At 41.2% G+C, this 14,222-nt stretch overlaps 1 protein-coding gene across 2 annotated transcripts; it reads left to right on the top strand.

The window, feature by feature from the left end:
- Positions 1-9: 9 nt before the first annotated feature.
- On the top strand, positions 10-10,527 carry FSAF1 (40S small subunit processome assembly factor 1). Of its 2 annotated transcripts, none has more exons than XM_079971377.1 (7): positions 10-235; positions 1,603-1,961; positions 6,785-6,841; positions 7,630-7,725; positions 8,584-8,670; positions 8,947-8,999; positions 10,323-10,527. In XM_079971377.1, the coding sequence occupies exons 1-7, from the start codon at positions 115-117 to the stop codon at positions 10,450-10,452; spliced, it is 903 nt and encodes a 300-aa protein (XP_079827503.1). In that variant the 5' UTR covers positions 10-114; the 3' UTR covers positions 10,453-10,527. The 2 variants fall into 2 exon arrangements, with proteins under 2 accessions (XP_079827503.1, XP_079827504.1); XM_079971378.1 differs by having other exon boundaries at positions 13-235; positions 10,326-10,527.
- The last annotated feature ends 3,695 nt before the right edge of the window (positions 10,528-14,222 follow it).

Below are 14,222 nucleotides of genomic sequence, written 5' to 3'. Positions count from 1 at the left end.
AAGTGCTCTGTGGGCGCCGCCATCTTGCCGGGGTGGTGGCCGAGCGAGGACAAACCTCCTCCTACGGCGCGTTGCGGACGGACTAAGTGAGCCGGCGAGGAGGAGGACTCGAATATGGCGGCGACCCCGGCGGCTGGATGCGAGCTGAAGCCGGGGGAGGACGACAGGGAGGAGAAGGGCTCCGCCTCGGTCAGCTGCCTGCTCGACGCCGTCTTGAGCTCCTTGTACGACTTCGGTGCGTGAATGGCCGCGTGCGGGGAGTTGGCGCTTTGCAAGTTGCTCCAGACTCACCACCCTCCTCACCCCCGGAAACTTCAGACTCTGGCTGCTCTCGTTTCTTCGGCACATGCTGCTTTCAGACGTTACAAAATTCCCGTGCAGCGCTTCCCGGGCCGCATGCACACCATGCCTTTAGGAGCAGCGGTCCTGGCTTCCCACCCGCAAGGATTTTGGGAGCTGTAGTTTTAAGGGTGCTGAGAGTTGTTAGGACTCCCTTCTCTCCGAGCTCCCTACTCCCCTCTCTCCGAGCTCCCTAGGAAGACGAGCGACTGACTGTTAAACTACTCTGAGAATTGTAGCTCTGGGGCTTCCTGACCCTTCTCAGCACCCTTCACAAACTACAGCTCCCAGGATTGTTGAGGGGAAACCATGACTTGAAAGTGGTCTCATGCATGGTGCTTTAAGTGTATGGTGTAATTGTGGACCCAGTGTATAGGGAATCACGTGTGGTGCTTGGCTGGGGTTTGTTCCGTTTTGCCATCCCTGCTATTAGGCAGATACATGGAGGATTAGCTTTTAATCTCCACTGTGAAAGGCAGTATGCTTCTAAACAGGAGTTGTTTTGATCTGGTCCTGCTGTGTGCTTCCCACGAGAATCTGGTTGGCCACTGTGAGAACAGGATGCTGGACTATTTGGGCCATTGGCGAGATCCAGCAGAGTCATTCTTATGCTCTTACTTTGGTTTTACTTCTGGAAAACAGCTGAATCTTCTTCAGCACTTTTGCAAAGGCATGCTGCTTCAATGGAACATTAGAACTTCTTTTAGAAAGCAGGCAGCTTATGATACGGCTTAAACTAATTGGTTGCTACTAGAATTGTTAAAACAATAAAGTAGTAAAGCAGATACTAGTTCAGCAAAGATGTTTGCAACTCCAAATCCAGCAGGCCAGAGTGGATCAAAACTGGTGCAGGAAAGTAATCAAAATTGCCACCTTAGGAACCTCTCTGAGGCTTTTTAGTTCAGTGTCACAATGTCAGAACACAGGGTGGTGGTTAAGGTCTCTTTTCCTTAACCACAATCTATATTCATTGTTGTCCTATGGTTGCAGGTCACTCCCTGATTTTATAGGTTCCAAAATAAATGGTCTTTTCATATTTTCCTCCAGGGCCCCATCCACTTATAGATTCCCTGCACTTAAAACTAAAACATTTTTTAAAATTAAAGCGGGAGAGATTTTGTGTGTGTTTCCTACATGGTTTGTGGATGTGATCTCTCTAAATAGTAAACATTCATTTTATATTTAAAAAATGATCTATCCAAAATCATTCCAATGCCTTTGTTCCAATGCCTCTGCTAACCATTGTTCACTTTTAAACCACAGGTGAATCATTACCGGATGGGGGTGGAAAGAAAAAGAGCAAAAAGAGAAATTCAAATGAGAAGTTAACATTGGCGGTCAGCAAAACTCAAGTGGAAAATAAAAGCATGATTCCTGAATCTGGTGCAGTGCCTTTTGGTAAGAAGAATAGTGCTTCCAGTTTCTTTGAGAGTCTGAAAGATGAACTGGCTTATGACTGTATTCATCAGAAAAGCACTATCCCCAAATCCAGTTCCCCTGATGCTGATACATTTAAATCTGCTCGGTTGGGAAACACATCAGAGATTGAAGTTGTGACATTTCATGGTCGACCTAGAAAGAAGAAAGCTAAACTTGAAATTGCTGAAGATGGTGGTTCTAAGGTAAAGTTAACCAGATTTCAGATCATACCAGCTACAGGTTCTTATTCACTCCAGTTGACTAAATGAGTGGCTGTTTACAAGCCTGTTTCCGTCTACAGAACTCTAAACAAGTTGCCCTAAGCATGTTCACTTAGTAAATAAGACTTACTGGAAACATTTGGACAAACATATCTCAGCTTAAACCTTTTGCCCATGCGTGCAGTTCCATTGTTTCTCGTTCATCCAACTAGTCAAACCAAGAAGCCTCTAATTAACCACATTGTTCTGTTTTGTCTGAAACAGGGAGCTGTATTTTGCAGCTTTGGAACAATCAAAGATATTAAGACAACTGTAAACCATAATTTTATCATCTGGCTTGTTCCGAAGCCAATACAGTAACTATTGGTTCCCTAAGAACCTTTGGTTAATCAGACGCCTCCTGGTTTGACTGCTTGCACTATGAAGGGAGGGGCAAAGCAGCTGTATGAGCAGGCATAAGTCTCTGAAAAGGAGCAAGGCCACTGTGTTTAGTGGGACACATTTCATAATAAATGAGCTCAGGATTGCAGCCAAACAGAACTGAAAGTACTCTAGCATAAACTGTAGATAAGACTGTAAATCTACATGGTTTGCTTTTATGTGTATATTTTGGAATTGTGACAAAATTTGAAACCTCAAGGATACTTGTTTTATAGAATAAAGGCGAAATAACAGGTATAAGTACTGGCAGAACTCATGTATGTTTTATTAGTATATTTGTAAAATCCTGTGGATAAATAAGATAGTGGAATCGGTTATGAATTTCTTTATGGCCTCTGAAATGAAATTCTGCTCCTAATCTTATTTCTTTAGAAGGATGGCTTTTAAAAGTATGAAATCTGGGTTAAAAAACTCAGTTGGTTGGTATAACAGTAGCCTTTATATAATGTTCTGGAATTATATGTTTAATGGTAATACAAGACACTCCCCAGGTCTTTTTTTTTTTTTTTAAGAGGATAATAACAATTCACTATTTATATGCTGCCCTGTGGGAGTCATAAAGCTAAGGCAGAGGCTTGTAAATACTGCAGGGTGCCCCCTGACATTCCTCTGGGCAATGATTACCTTATATGGTAAAGGGGTAATAAAAGCTTGACCAGATGAGGTAACATGAGATTGGCAAACGGCCATGCGGCTGGACAGAACAAAGCACAATAAAAAGTTACCGGAGAGGAGAAGAAGTCTGAACGAGCTGCTCTCTCATATTATGGAAATATTGATGGCTTTCTGCGTCTTTATTTTACCCTAAAGAAGTGCCACTTGTGATGGCTGGCTCCAACACTGCCCATCTGACTGGGTTCCTCCATCCACTTTGGGCAGCTTCCAACAAATTAAAACACAATACGACATCAAACAGATGTCTTCTAAAAGTCAGATAGTTTATTTCCTTGCTACAGTGGTTTATATCCTGCTGAGTCAGGATTTTGGTTTATCTACTTCTGTGTTAATTCTTCATGCAATAAAGTACTATCTTATTTTACAGTGTTACCCACACTCAAGACTTCTGTGGTCCTATGCTAGATTCTGACCCATTTTTAGCAATGTTTGCATTAGACATTCCAGTTCCACTCCACTTCTTTCTTGTATCTCACGCTGCTGGTACAGTAGCCTCCTACTGAAACTGGCTTCTGATTGGTGGTTCAACAAGATGTCATGATGGGTGCTGGATTGCCAAACACAAGCATTGTGTAGTAATTAAGTCTAAGCTGCATGGTTTCATTCCCAGAATTTTATCATCAGTTTTTGGGTGTATAGACATGTTCTATAGACAAGTGCTTAGGGCTCTTGCAGTACTGGTTTACGTCATGTGACTGTTGCAAAGAGCTTTGTAAAAGATACAATGAGCATTGTAATTAAATTAGAACAACAGTTGAACTCCTGAAAGCATCTGTGTGCATGATGACTATTGTCTTCTAAAAAGAAAAATAATTGTGCCAATTTTGACACTGCAGAATCTCTTTACATGTTTGAAAATTAATAGAGTATACATTTGGTAATGTCTCTATCTGTGAACCATGTATCCTGACCCATGTCATTGCTAACAGGGCATATTGATGAGAGAGCCCAGTGATGCTTTCATTATATTCATTCATTGTCTGTCTACTTCCTAAGGCTATGAGAAGGTAGCATGTTTTATTTAATATCATAAAAGCCTTGAAAGATATATTACCTTTATTCCCATTTTACAGATGACCTACTGAGGCCATGAGATCATGACTTGCCAGCAGTCTAAGGCATGGCAGATATTTAAATTAGACTCTAGGCCAAAGTGCTGTATTGTATTGATCTGGTGCATAGATAAACAAGCTATCATTCAAGTTATCATTACATAGCTGTCGTTCAAGTTGTAACTTCACTTCTCTGTCTCTGGGCAAACAGAACAAAACTTCAGCATTCATGCACCTCCCACAAGGACATATAATCTCTAAACTAGACTGAATTCATAAAAGTGTGCTCATTTGACAGAAGAAATTGATTAGGACTCTGGTTATTGGGTTAGGGGTTTTTAATTTATCTCCCCCTTAATCTGAACAAATTCTAGGTTCAAAAAATGTGATGGGAAATTGCAGCAAGAATTCTTATTTTTGCAATCTATTTATTTTTGCAATTTATTAAAAATAGATTTTACACAGTAAATACTACCCTCAAATTCCGAACAGAGTGAATGAAATGTTTACCAATATCCCACCAGAATGCCTCTTAATTGCTTTCTAGAAGCTGTAAACCTGGGCTCAGGTAGACATCCGCTGGAAATATGTTACATAAAATTGATTCATCCCCTGCTGATCTTGCAGTGAAGGTACTCTAACCAAAGCAAATGAAGCAAGGTGTTCTCTGATCTAAAAAATATAGGGCTGTAACACTTTGCAGTGGTTCAAGTCCTATTTGATGAGCATCCAAAGGTCTTTTAACAAGAGTTGCCATTATGTCTGGCCACCTCCTGATGTGAGGGTGCAGGTTATTTGAAAATATTTGCAGATGCAGTTGAGATCTTAGCAACCCCAGCAACCAGGCTTTTATGTTTTGTCGAAAATAATAGCCATGGTAAAAAAAAGATCTCAGGTCAGGTTTTGACTGGGGGGAAATGCTTAAACAGTTAAAGTTTGTAAACTGTTTTGTAACCACTGGTGCTGTTTGTGGAGACATTGAGGGAATTGAGTGAACTGACTATTATGAGAAAAGGCAAAACACCTTCTGCTCTCCTTTCTTGCATGAAACGGACAGAACAGGTTCTGGGCTACATATCTGTAGACATAACAACAGCATTTTTGAATAGAACTGACTCCCAGTGCAATGTGAGTAAAAAATGGGCAGAGGGCTTCCCTGAAACCACATGGCACTGGTTGAGACATGGAATTGCGGAAGACTATTGTTGTTGTTGTTTAGTCATTTAGTCGTGTCCGACTCTTCGTGACCCCATGGACCAGAGAACGCCAGGTACTCCTGCCTTCCACTGCCTCCCGCAGTTTGGTCAAAATCATGCTGGTAGCTGCGAGAACACTATCCAACCATCTCATCCTCTGTCGTCCCCTTCTCCTTGTGCCCTCCATCTTTCCCAACATCAGGGTCTTTTCCAGGGAGTCTTCTCTTCACATGAGGTGGCCAAAGTATTGGAGCCTCAGCTTCAGGATCTGTCCTTCCAGTGAGCACTCAGGGCTGATTTCCTTCAGAATGGAGAGGTTTGATCTTCTTGCAGTCCATGGGACTCTCAAGAGTCTCCTCCAGCACCATAATTCAAAAGCATCAATTCTTTGGCGATCAGCCTTCTTTATGGTCCAGCTCTCACTTCCATACATCACTACTGGGAAAACCATAGCTTTAACTATATGGACCTTTGTTGGCAAGGTGATGTCTCTTTTTAAGATGCTGTCTAGGTTTGTCATTGCTTTTCTCCCAAGAAGCAGGCATCTTTTAATTTCGTGACTGCTGTCACCATCTGCAGTGATCATGGAGCCCAAGACTATTACAAAGGTGCTATGTGATCTTTTCATTCCTTTTGGGGATGGGTATGTGTGTTTGGTCTATCTTGTTGATAAGGTTAAATACTTCCACCCACAACGAACAGAGACTAGATTTCCTCCAGTGTAAGGTATACAAACAGAACATCCTGGGAGGGCAAACATTTTGCTGTTTGTATCCCGGAAAATGAGACCCACAGAGTAGGAAATGATGATGGTGGCTCTGAATTACACAGTTTTTAGTTTGAACAACATGCCAAATGGTATTTAACTTAAATTGGAAGTGGAAACTTTTGATCTCCTCGGAGGAACTAGGAAGCGAGATGTCCCATTGTTTTATGTCCAAACCAGGCAAATATCTGTGTTCCTTTCCTGCTTATACATCTTAGTTAATAGCCATGCCCTCCATGGCACTGTTCTACTTTTTGATAAGGGGTGATAAAAGGTCTGACCACAATTCTTGCACTACAGGGAACTTTAGATTCTCTTTAGGCACTGACATGATTAATATGGAATGGTTGGCATCTGGATTGAGCCTTGTACAATGTCTTTGATGTCTAAACATTGTGTGGTAATAGTGGTGTTGTTCTTCCACCCTAAACTCAGTTTAGTTCCAAGAAATTATCTGTAGGATTAAAGACTTAATATGTTTGCTTAAATAAAGAATCAGTTGTTCTCTTTTAGTAAGAGCTGTATTATAGCTCTTAATCAAAAGCTGTCCAAAATAAAAGTTTCCGCTTTTATGCCATAACCCTGGAATCATGTGACTGCAACCACTGCCATAATCTAGTTGTGTGGCAAAATGCACTTTGTTTCAAAATGCTGTTTTGTATTTTTTTTTAATAGGCAGAATTGACTGTTCAAGAAAAACATGCCGCTGACCAAGAATTTAACTTGGAAAAAGTAAGTCTTTATTGTTTTTCTGTTTCAATGCACGCAGATGGCTGATGTCTCAAAGAGACTGCAGATAAATCTGTATTGGGTATTGAATTATGAAATGCTTTATCCCTAAATGATTGCTCTACCAGTGTTCAACGTGCACAGTATTTTGATGGTTGCTAGAAAAAGGTGGTTGTATACCTGTAGGGATCCTGGGTTGTCAGAATGCTATAGTGACAGTCTCTATGTCAAAAAGAAAATCTATTGACCCTCCAAAATGAAACAGGGTACACATAAATGGGAGTTCCTTCTACAGGTATTAAGGTTCCCTGTGTTGCCCAAACTAATCTTGCAATTTTCTTTTAGGATTCTAGGGGATTTGTGTGGGATTTGGAAAGGGCATGCACAGAACTCTGAAAAAGAAAATCCATGAAAATGTGCTCTGGGAGTGGGGGATACAGAATTAGGCTGAGCTATGTTCAGTAGGCCCATTCCCAAATAAGTGGGCATAGATTTGCAGCCAAATGCAATTTATTTGATACTGGTAGCAAGTTGTCTTCCATCTTTGGTTATACTTTAGATAAAGAGATGTTTGTGATGAAAAATTGCTCTTGCAAACCCCAGAGGGAGAAATGCCCATAGAAGCGGATGGTAGATAATTCCATCAAATGCCTCATTCTCCTCATACTGTGTTTTGGTTTTGCCACATGTTGGTATCCTATACTGTTCCTCTGAAAACACAATTGCATCACGCTAATCATGCACTTTTAGTTCTTTTGAAGATGCTGTTAACCAATTTTGTAATGTGCTAGGCCCGTTTGGAAGTGCACCGGTTTGGAATCACCGGATTTGAGAAAAAAGAGCAGCGAGTTATGGAACAAGAACGTGCAATCATGTTGGGAGCAAAGGTATTGTGTCTCCTTCTCTGCTGAGATATAAAAGAGGACATAATTCTTCCCACCACAAGACTCTGGATAGAACTTGGCATGGCAGTTGCACACCCAAGAGATCACTGCCAAACAGCTGGAAAGTAGTAGCATTAGGGATTTTCCAGAGGAGGCGAGAGCAGGAGAGTGAGAATTGAACTTTTCCTCTGCCTGCCACTACCTTCAGCCATTACCTGCCACCCCTGCTCCAGTTTTCCTTCCAGTCACTGAGCCTGCAGGCAAGGGGGAAATGGTAGGGCTCTCTGTTTTCTGCTGGAAACCACTCCTCACATCACTTCTACTGCTGTTAGGCAAGAACTCTAGAATAAAAAATTATTCCGGTATTGCAAGCTCAACACACCCAGAGCTGAGTTTGAACCAGGGTTGTAAAGAGCTGAACTCTAGAATCAGTTTTTATTCTAGAGTTCAGTCCTTTACAGTCCCTGGTTAAAACTCAGCTCTGGTTGTGTTGAGCTTGCAATACCGGCAATGCATTTGCTTCTGACTGGGAAAATAGTGGGTGGGGGTTCTTGGTTGCATTTCTGGCAAAACAGTCCCCAGTTCATTTTTTTAAAAAGTTTCAGTGATACGAGTCAGAAGGCTGGAACCCAAGCCAATCCACACATCCCAAAAAGTCACACCTGTGTTAGTCTAGGGGGCCTGTTTTAATGGCATCCCCAAAGTAAATAATCAAATTCAGATGTTTTTAATATTTAAAGAAGCCAAGAACCCTCCTTTGGAGAAGGTTGCACCATCTGTTAAGTTTCTGCTTCAGACTGCCTTTACCTTTTGTATTTATTTGCATGTTAGTGAAATGAGTCATTTTTGAAATTGTTGCAGCCTCCTAAAAAGCAGTATTTGAACTACAAGATTCTGCAGCAGAAAATCAAAGAAATGAAAGCAGCAAAGAAGGAAGAAAACATGACGGTTTGTGTCAAATGTTTCCTATGAAAACAAAATGCAAAGTCCACCAGCCACTTGCTGGATAAAAGTTCAGGTTTCCACAAGGATGAACACTGGAAAATCTAGTGTGGGGGTTTCTGATGAAGCCACACCAGTGCCCACAGTTGGATAATAACAATGTCATGTCCCTGGCATAGTGGCTGTTCTAATCAACACTCGTTGCATTTGGGAGCCATGTTTGATTGACTCCGGAGACTACTGGCTAGCTGCTAATGTATACTTACTGCTTTTCATTCACAGGAAAATAAACCTAATTCTCTCAAGAGGCAGAAGAAAAAAGGGCCCGAAGAAAGGTGAGACAGTATTTACGGATCTACATCAATGAGTAGTAAAAAAAACCTGGATCTGTTTTCAGCTTTGCTAATGAAGACACAGTAACCAAATGTCAGGCTAGGAACCATAAAAATGCTCAAGGCGTGTGCAAGGGCCTAGGCTTGCCCCGGAGGAATGACTTCTTTTGCACATAATTCGTAACTAAATGCTAAGGAAATGCACCCTGGTGAATCTTGGATTCACATATATCCCTGCCCCTCCTCTGCTCTGCCCCTCTGTAGCTGCAAGGTCATAAGAAGGATATGCTTTTAAATTAACCGTTCTTCATTATGCCTTTTCATGCCTCAGGGTTGCATACCCTTCTGGGCAGCTTGCTGGGGACCACATATCAGTGGCGAGTGGGCCCAGAAGTAAAAGTGGATGAAACAAAGAGTGTCAATTCACCTTTGTACACTAGAGTAATTTCTATATGCACTCAACTCATCCCTCTGTCCTCAATCCAGGGAGGCAATGGGCATTGCCCAAGTTCAAGGACACGTTCTAAGCAGGCAAAAATACTCAAGGAGGGTGTTTAGGGACAAGCGGGAGTGTGGCTGGGGAGGGAACATGACCTGAGGATGGTCCTGAGGGCCATACAGAGAGGCTTCAAGGGCCACATTCAGCCCCTGGCTAGAGGCTCCCAAACCCTGGTTTAAATGAAAATTGGTTCTGTCAGACCAGGCTCAAACCATTGTTTATGATCCTTGCTAATAAACCACAGTTTAAGCTAACCAGCGTTTCACAAGTCTGGACATAACAGGAAACTCTAGTTAAGTGGAACAACATACTTCCACTGTCCTCTGCATGGCAACTTTAGGAGAGGGGGAGCATGTGAGCCTGGTGCTCTTTGCTTCTTATGCACCACGCCCTGAACTATGGATTAATATTGTGTGCAAAATGGGTCATTGATTGTTTCTTGGAACTGCAGCCTTCTAAGCCGTTTCACAATCTGCTTTTAGTCCTTTTAGTTTCAAAAGTGAATTTCCATGTTACATAGAGAGCTGTAACATGGGACATGTAGAACTAATTACAGGAATCTTTGGATCCTGAACTCAATTTTTTTCTTTAAGAAGAGAAGAATACAAAACAGGTTTGGTTTGGTTTTGAACACACTGCTGTGATCTCTTCACTATAAAACTCTGATAGTGTGTTTTCTGCCAGTCTTTTCACATCCTAAACAAGTAGTAATTTTAGCTACATTGTTGTATTTGGATTTAAAGTATACCTATCTTAAAACAGTTCTTGTGAAACCTAAAAATGGTTAGTATTTTCGTTAGCATCTGATGATACTTTTCTTTTAAAAGCAGAAAATCGAAAAAGAAGAAAAAGCAGAGTATGTTACCAATGGGGCAGGTTGGAACTTTTAAAAACGGCACTCTCATACTTCGAAGTTCTGACATAAAGAAAATAAAGTCTTCTAAAGTCATTAAGTAACATCACTGCACCATGTTCAAATGGAAAATGAAATGGATAAACTTTGTAGCAAAATAAACTTTTTTAAAAAAGAAACTTTTCTTTAATCTTTTTATGATCTCTTATTGCTTACCACTCTGATGTCGCATTGAAGAAGGGTAGTTTAAAATCTTTGTAAAAATAAATAAAAATGTTCTTCTTCTGAAATTTTGATAAACAAATTTGATAAATTTTGATTGGAGTCCCAGTGAACTTAAAAAAAACAACAGCACCATTGTCTACTGTTTTACAATATTAAAATGGAAAGGATATGTTGCTGTAAGGATTGTTGAGGAAATTGTTATACAGTTTAACAAACTAATTTAGAAATCTGTAATTAAGAAGAGAGTAAATTTTACAGCCTAACTGCCAATAACTTAGAGCTATGTCATCCTCTATATTTGTGTATTGGGTAGCAGAAAGAAATGCATTCACAGTGAATGTCCTGTGTTGTCCAGAGTTAATCTCTCACCACAGTAGATGTTGATGCTCCTCTGGAGTATCAGAGGAGTTGTGTGAACATGTTGTATGAATGTTTCTTGCACCTCTTTCATAGGAGGTTAGAAATTAAGGGTTCTAGCAAGCTGTGCCTGTGACCACTCCACTTCCTGGTATTGGCGTACAAAGACTGGGCACCAGTGTAATCTGTTTTCTGAATAGTAAAGGGTGTTAACTCCCTGCAGAAAAGATTCCAGTCTGAATCTATTCAAGGATTTCTGGATCAGTATTTCTGAAGTGTTAGCCAGTGCTGCTATTGTCTCTCACAATGGCAAAGTCGCAACCAAAATGTGGCATTCTCCTTGTGGACCAAGTTCCATACTGGGCTTCAGTGAACACAATTTCACAGCTTGAATAGCTATCTGTGTTTAACTCATAAAGAGCCCATGATTTCAGACTCACCTGCAATTTGATGAGCCAGTTTTAGGGAGCTCGTCTGCTTCTTAAACCTACATAATTGTTTGCATTTCTTGCCTGCCTAAGCCAATCAGAAACACTTAGCCTACAATTATGCTTTACTTTCCAAGCCAAGATCAACAGCAACCAACAATAAAACCACAACCTTTCTCCAGCTGTCTGCAAAGCAGCTCTGTTTTCAGTGGAACTCTGCCAGGTTCAAACATTTCCCCTCTTCCCCGGTTGTCCTGTTTCAGACTTTCCCCTCAAGTATGCCTCATCTCTGTCCTATGGAGGAGAAAAGTGGTAGTGCGGAGCTATGAACAATGGGCCTGACTCCATTAAAAAGCAAATCAAGAAAGCCAGTGGATTCACTAGCAGAAACTGACAATAACAGGTATAGAAAGAAGCCAGTCTGAGGGCCAAACTAGAAGGGACCTGCATAGTTTGCCACTGAATGTGTTCTTTGCTTAATAAATAGCCGAAAAGAACATAAGGTAAGGTAAAGGTAAAGGCCCCTGGACGGTTAAGTCCAGTCAAAGGCGACTATGGGGTTGCAATGCTCATCTCGCTTTCTGGCCAAGGGAGCCGGCGTTCGTCCACAGACAGCTTTTTGGCTCATGTGGCCAGCATGACTAAACAGCTTATGGCGCAACGGAATACAGTGACGGAAACCAGAGCGCATGGAAACACTGTTTACCTTCCTGCCACAATGGTAACTATCTACTTGCACTGGCGTGCTTTCAAACTGCTAGGTTGGCAGGAGCTGGGACAGAGCAACAGGAGCTCACTTGGTTGTGGGGTTTCGAACTGCCGACCTTCCAATCAGCATGCCCAAGAGGCTCAGTGGTTTAGACAGGCCAATGGCCCATCGAGTGCAGCATCCTCTTCTCACAATGGCCAACCGAATGCCTGTGAAAAAATAGTGCAGAGGCTGAGACAGACTGGGACTATGGCCTGAGGAGGGGCTCACACTTGCTATCTGCAAAGGAAGGAAACTGAGGAAGTTATTGAAACTTAATGCCCAGCCAATACAAATTCTGTGCTAAGAAAAATCCTCTTGTTTACCTGGATGGAGTGATGTAGAAACGTCTGGCTTTCTATGTCGGTCAACAGAGGTAAGAGTCGCTTAGTCCAATTTCCCCCCCTGGTCCCATCCACTTCTGGCATCTGGAAGGTTGTCCATGAGGGAATGTGGCACTCAGTGTTGGAAGAGGTTCCCCACCCTTGCTGTATATGCTGCTTTCAGCTTCTCTAAGAAAAGCTGGGATACAAATGAGGTCAAGTTTCCAATATCAGAGCTGTTGTTTTTATTAGGTTTTTTTAAAAAAGAGTTTCAGCAAGTGAGGGAAATGTGACAATTTTATTGGCTACAGGCAGCTGCTCACCAGGGTTTCAGACAGGTCTCTCCCAACCCTACCTGGGAATAGAACAGGGGACCTTCTGCTCCACCACTGAGCTACAACCCTTCACCCATGACAGTGCTTTGTTGCTAACTAAACCTTGCTGGGAGATCACATGGATGCAATTGTATTTTAGCAGAAAATAAAGGAGACGGTGTCAATGGATTTGTTGGCAGTGTAATAAGAATTTATTTAAAATTTGTAAAACAGCATAAACTCATACTTTATGTTTTCCAAAAGGGGCAAATACACAAAAGTTTTGACTTGGAGACAATAAGACAAAAATTGTTTTGTTTCCAATTGAAAAAATACAAACTTTGCTACAGGTAGAAAAATTAGAAAAAGTTAATTTTTTCCCCCTTACGTGATCTGGTGACATATGTACATTCCACCAGATCTAAGGATATTAACTAGGCTACATGACAGAAACAAAAAGGTCATGATTAGGGAAGAAAACAAGAGTAAATACCGTAAATGTATTCTTTATTTAAGCAAACATGAACATAACGTGACTTTCTTTCCAATTGTTTTTGCCAACATTTAAATTAACGTCTTCCATGCTTTTTTATAACAACTTGAGAAAAAACAGCAGTTCTACCTCATGCATTAATTCTATAACATTTTCATCATACCGTGTCTTCAGGCTGTGCTTCCATTCACTATTTTTTAACAGCTTGGTATTTTTATTGACAGCATTTACCTAACACAGGGTTGTCAACTCCCATGAAACTGAGAAGGGCTTCTCAGTCCTTTAATATTGCATAGCAAAAAAGGAATTCTGCTGATTGGCCCTTCCTTGTGAGAGGGATGCAGTGAAAAGCATCTGTACCTATTGACTTTTTTCTGTCATGCAGGTATCAATGGCAAAGAATCGGCTTTGAATGCCAACTCTTGGCAAGCCTTCGGACTGTTTACTATTACTTTCCAAGGAGAAAGATCAAGCTGGTATGAGCCAGAGGAGAATGGATGTTCCCTGCCTTCTCCTTCTGTTCATTGTGAAAGGAAAGTAAGGAGAACCCCAGGCTGCACTTTGTCTTTTGGCAACATGGTGTGTTTCTGAGCACCCAATCATCTCCTCTCATTCTTTCCTGTAACAGAGTGGGTGTCACAGGGTGGGGACAGAAAAGCTTGTACCAGTTTGAGGTTTCACTTTGGAAATTCACAAGTAAACAAGCTTATTGTCTTAAGACGATAAGTACTCTCAAAGGACAATGTAAATGTATGGTGATGAATACTGTTGTGCAATTTTAACAGATTATTGAAATCTTCCATGTGGGAGATTTTAATTTCATTTTAATTTCTTTCATTTTAATTTTGGCATGCTCTTGGTTATTTCTAATAGAATGTTCAGTGTCACATCGATAGACTTTTCACAACAATGGTGTTTAAAAGCCCTTCTGCACGACAATAACACAGGTACATGAAGTTCCTGTGCAAAGACTTTCTGGAACTGAT

This window comes from Podarcis cretensis, assembly GCF_951804945.1.
Source record: "Podarcis cretensis genome assembly, chromosome: 3".
In the NCBI taxonomy this organism is placed as follows: domain Eukaryota; kingdom Metazoa; phylum Chordata; class Lepidosauria; order Squamata; family Lacertidae; genus Podarcis; species Podarcis cretensis.
The sequence above is the reverse complement of the archived record's forward strand: the minus strand, read 5'-3'. Positions and strand labels throughout refer to the sequence as shown.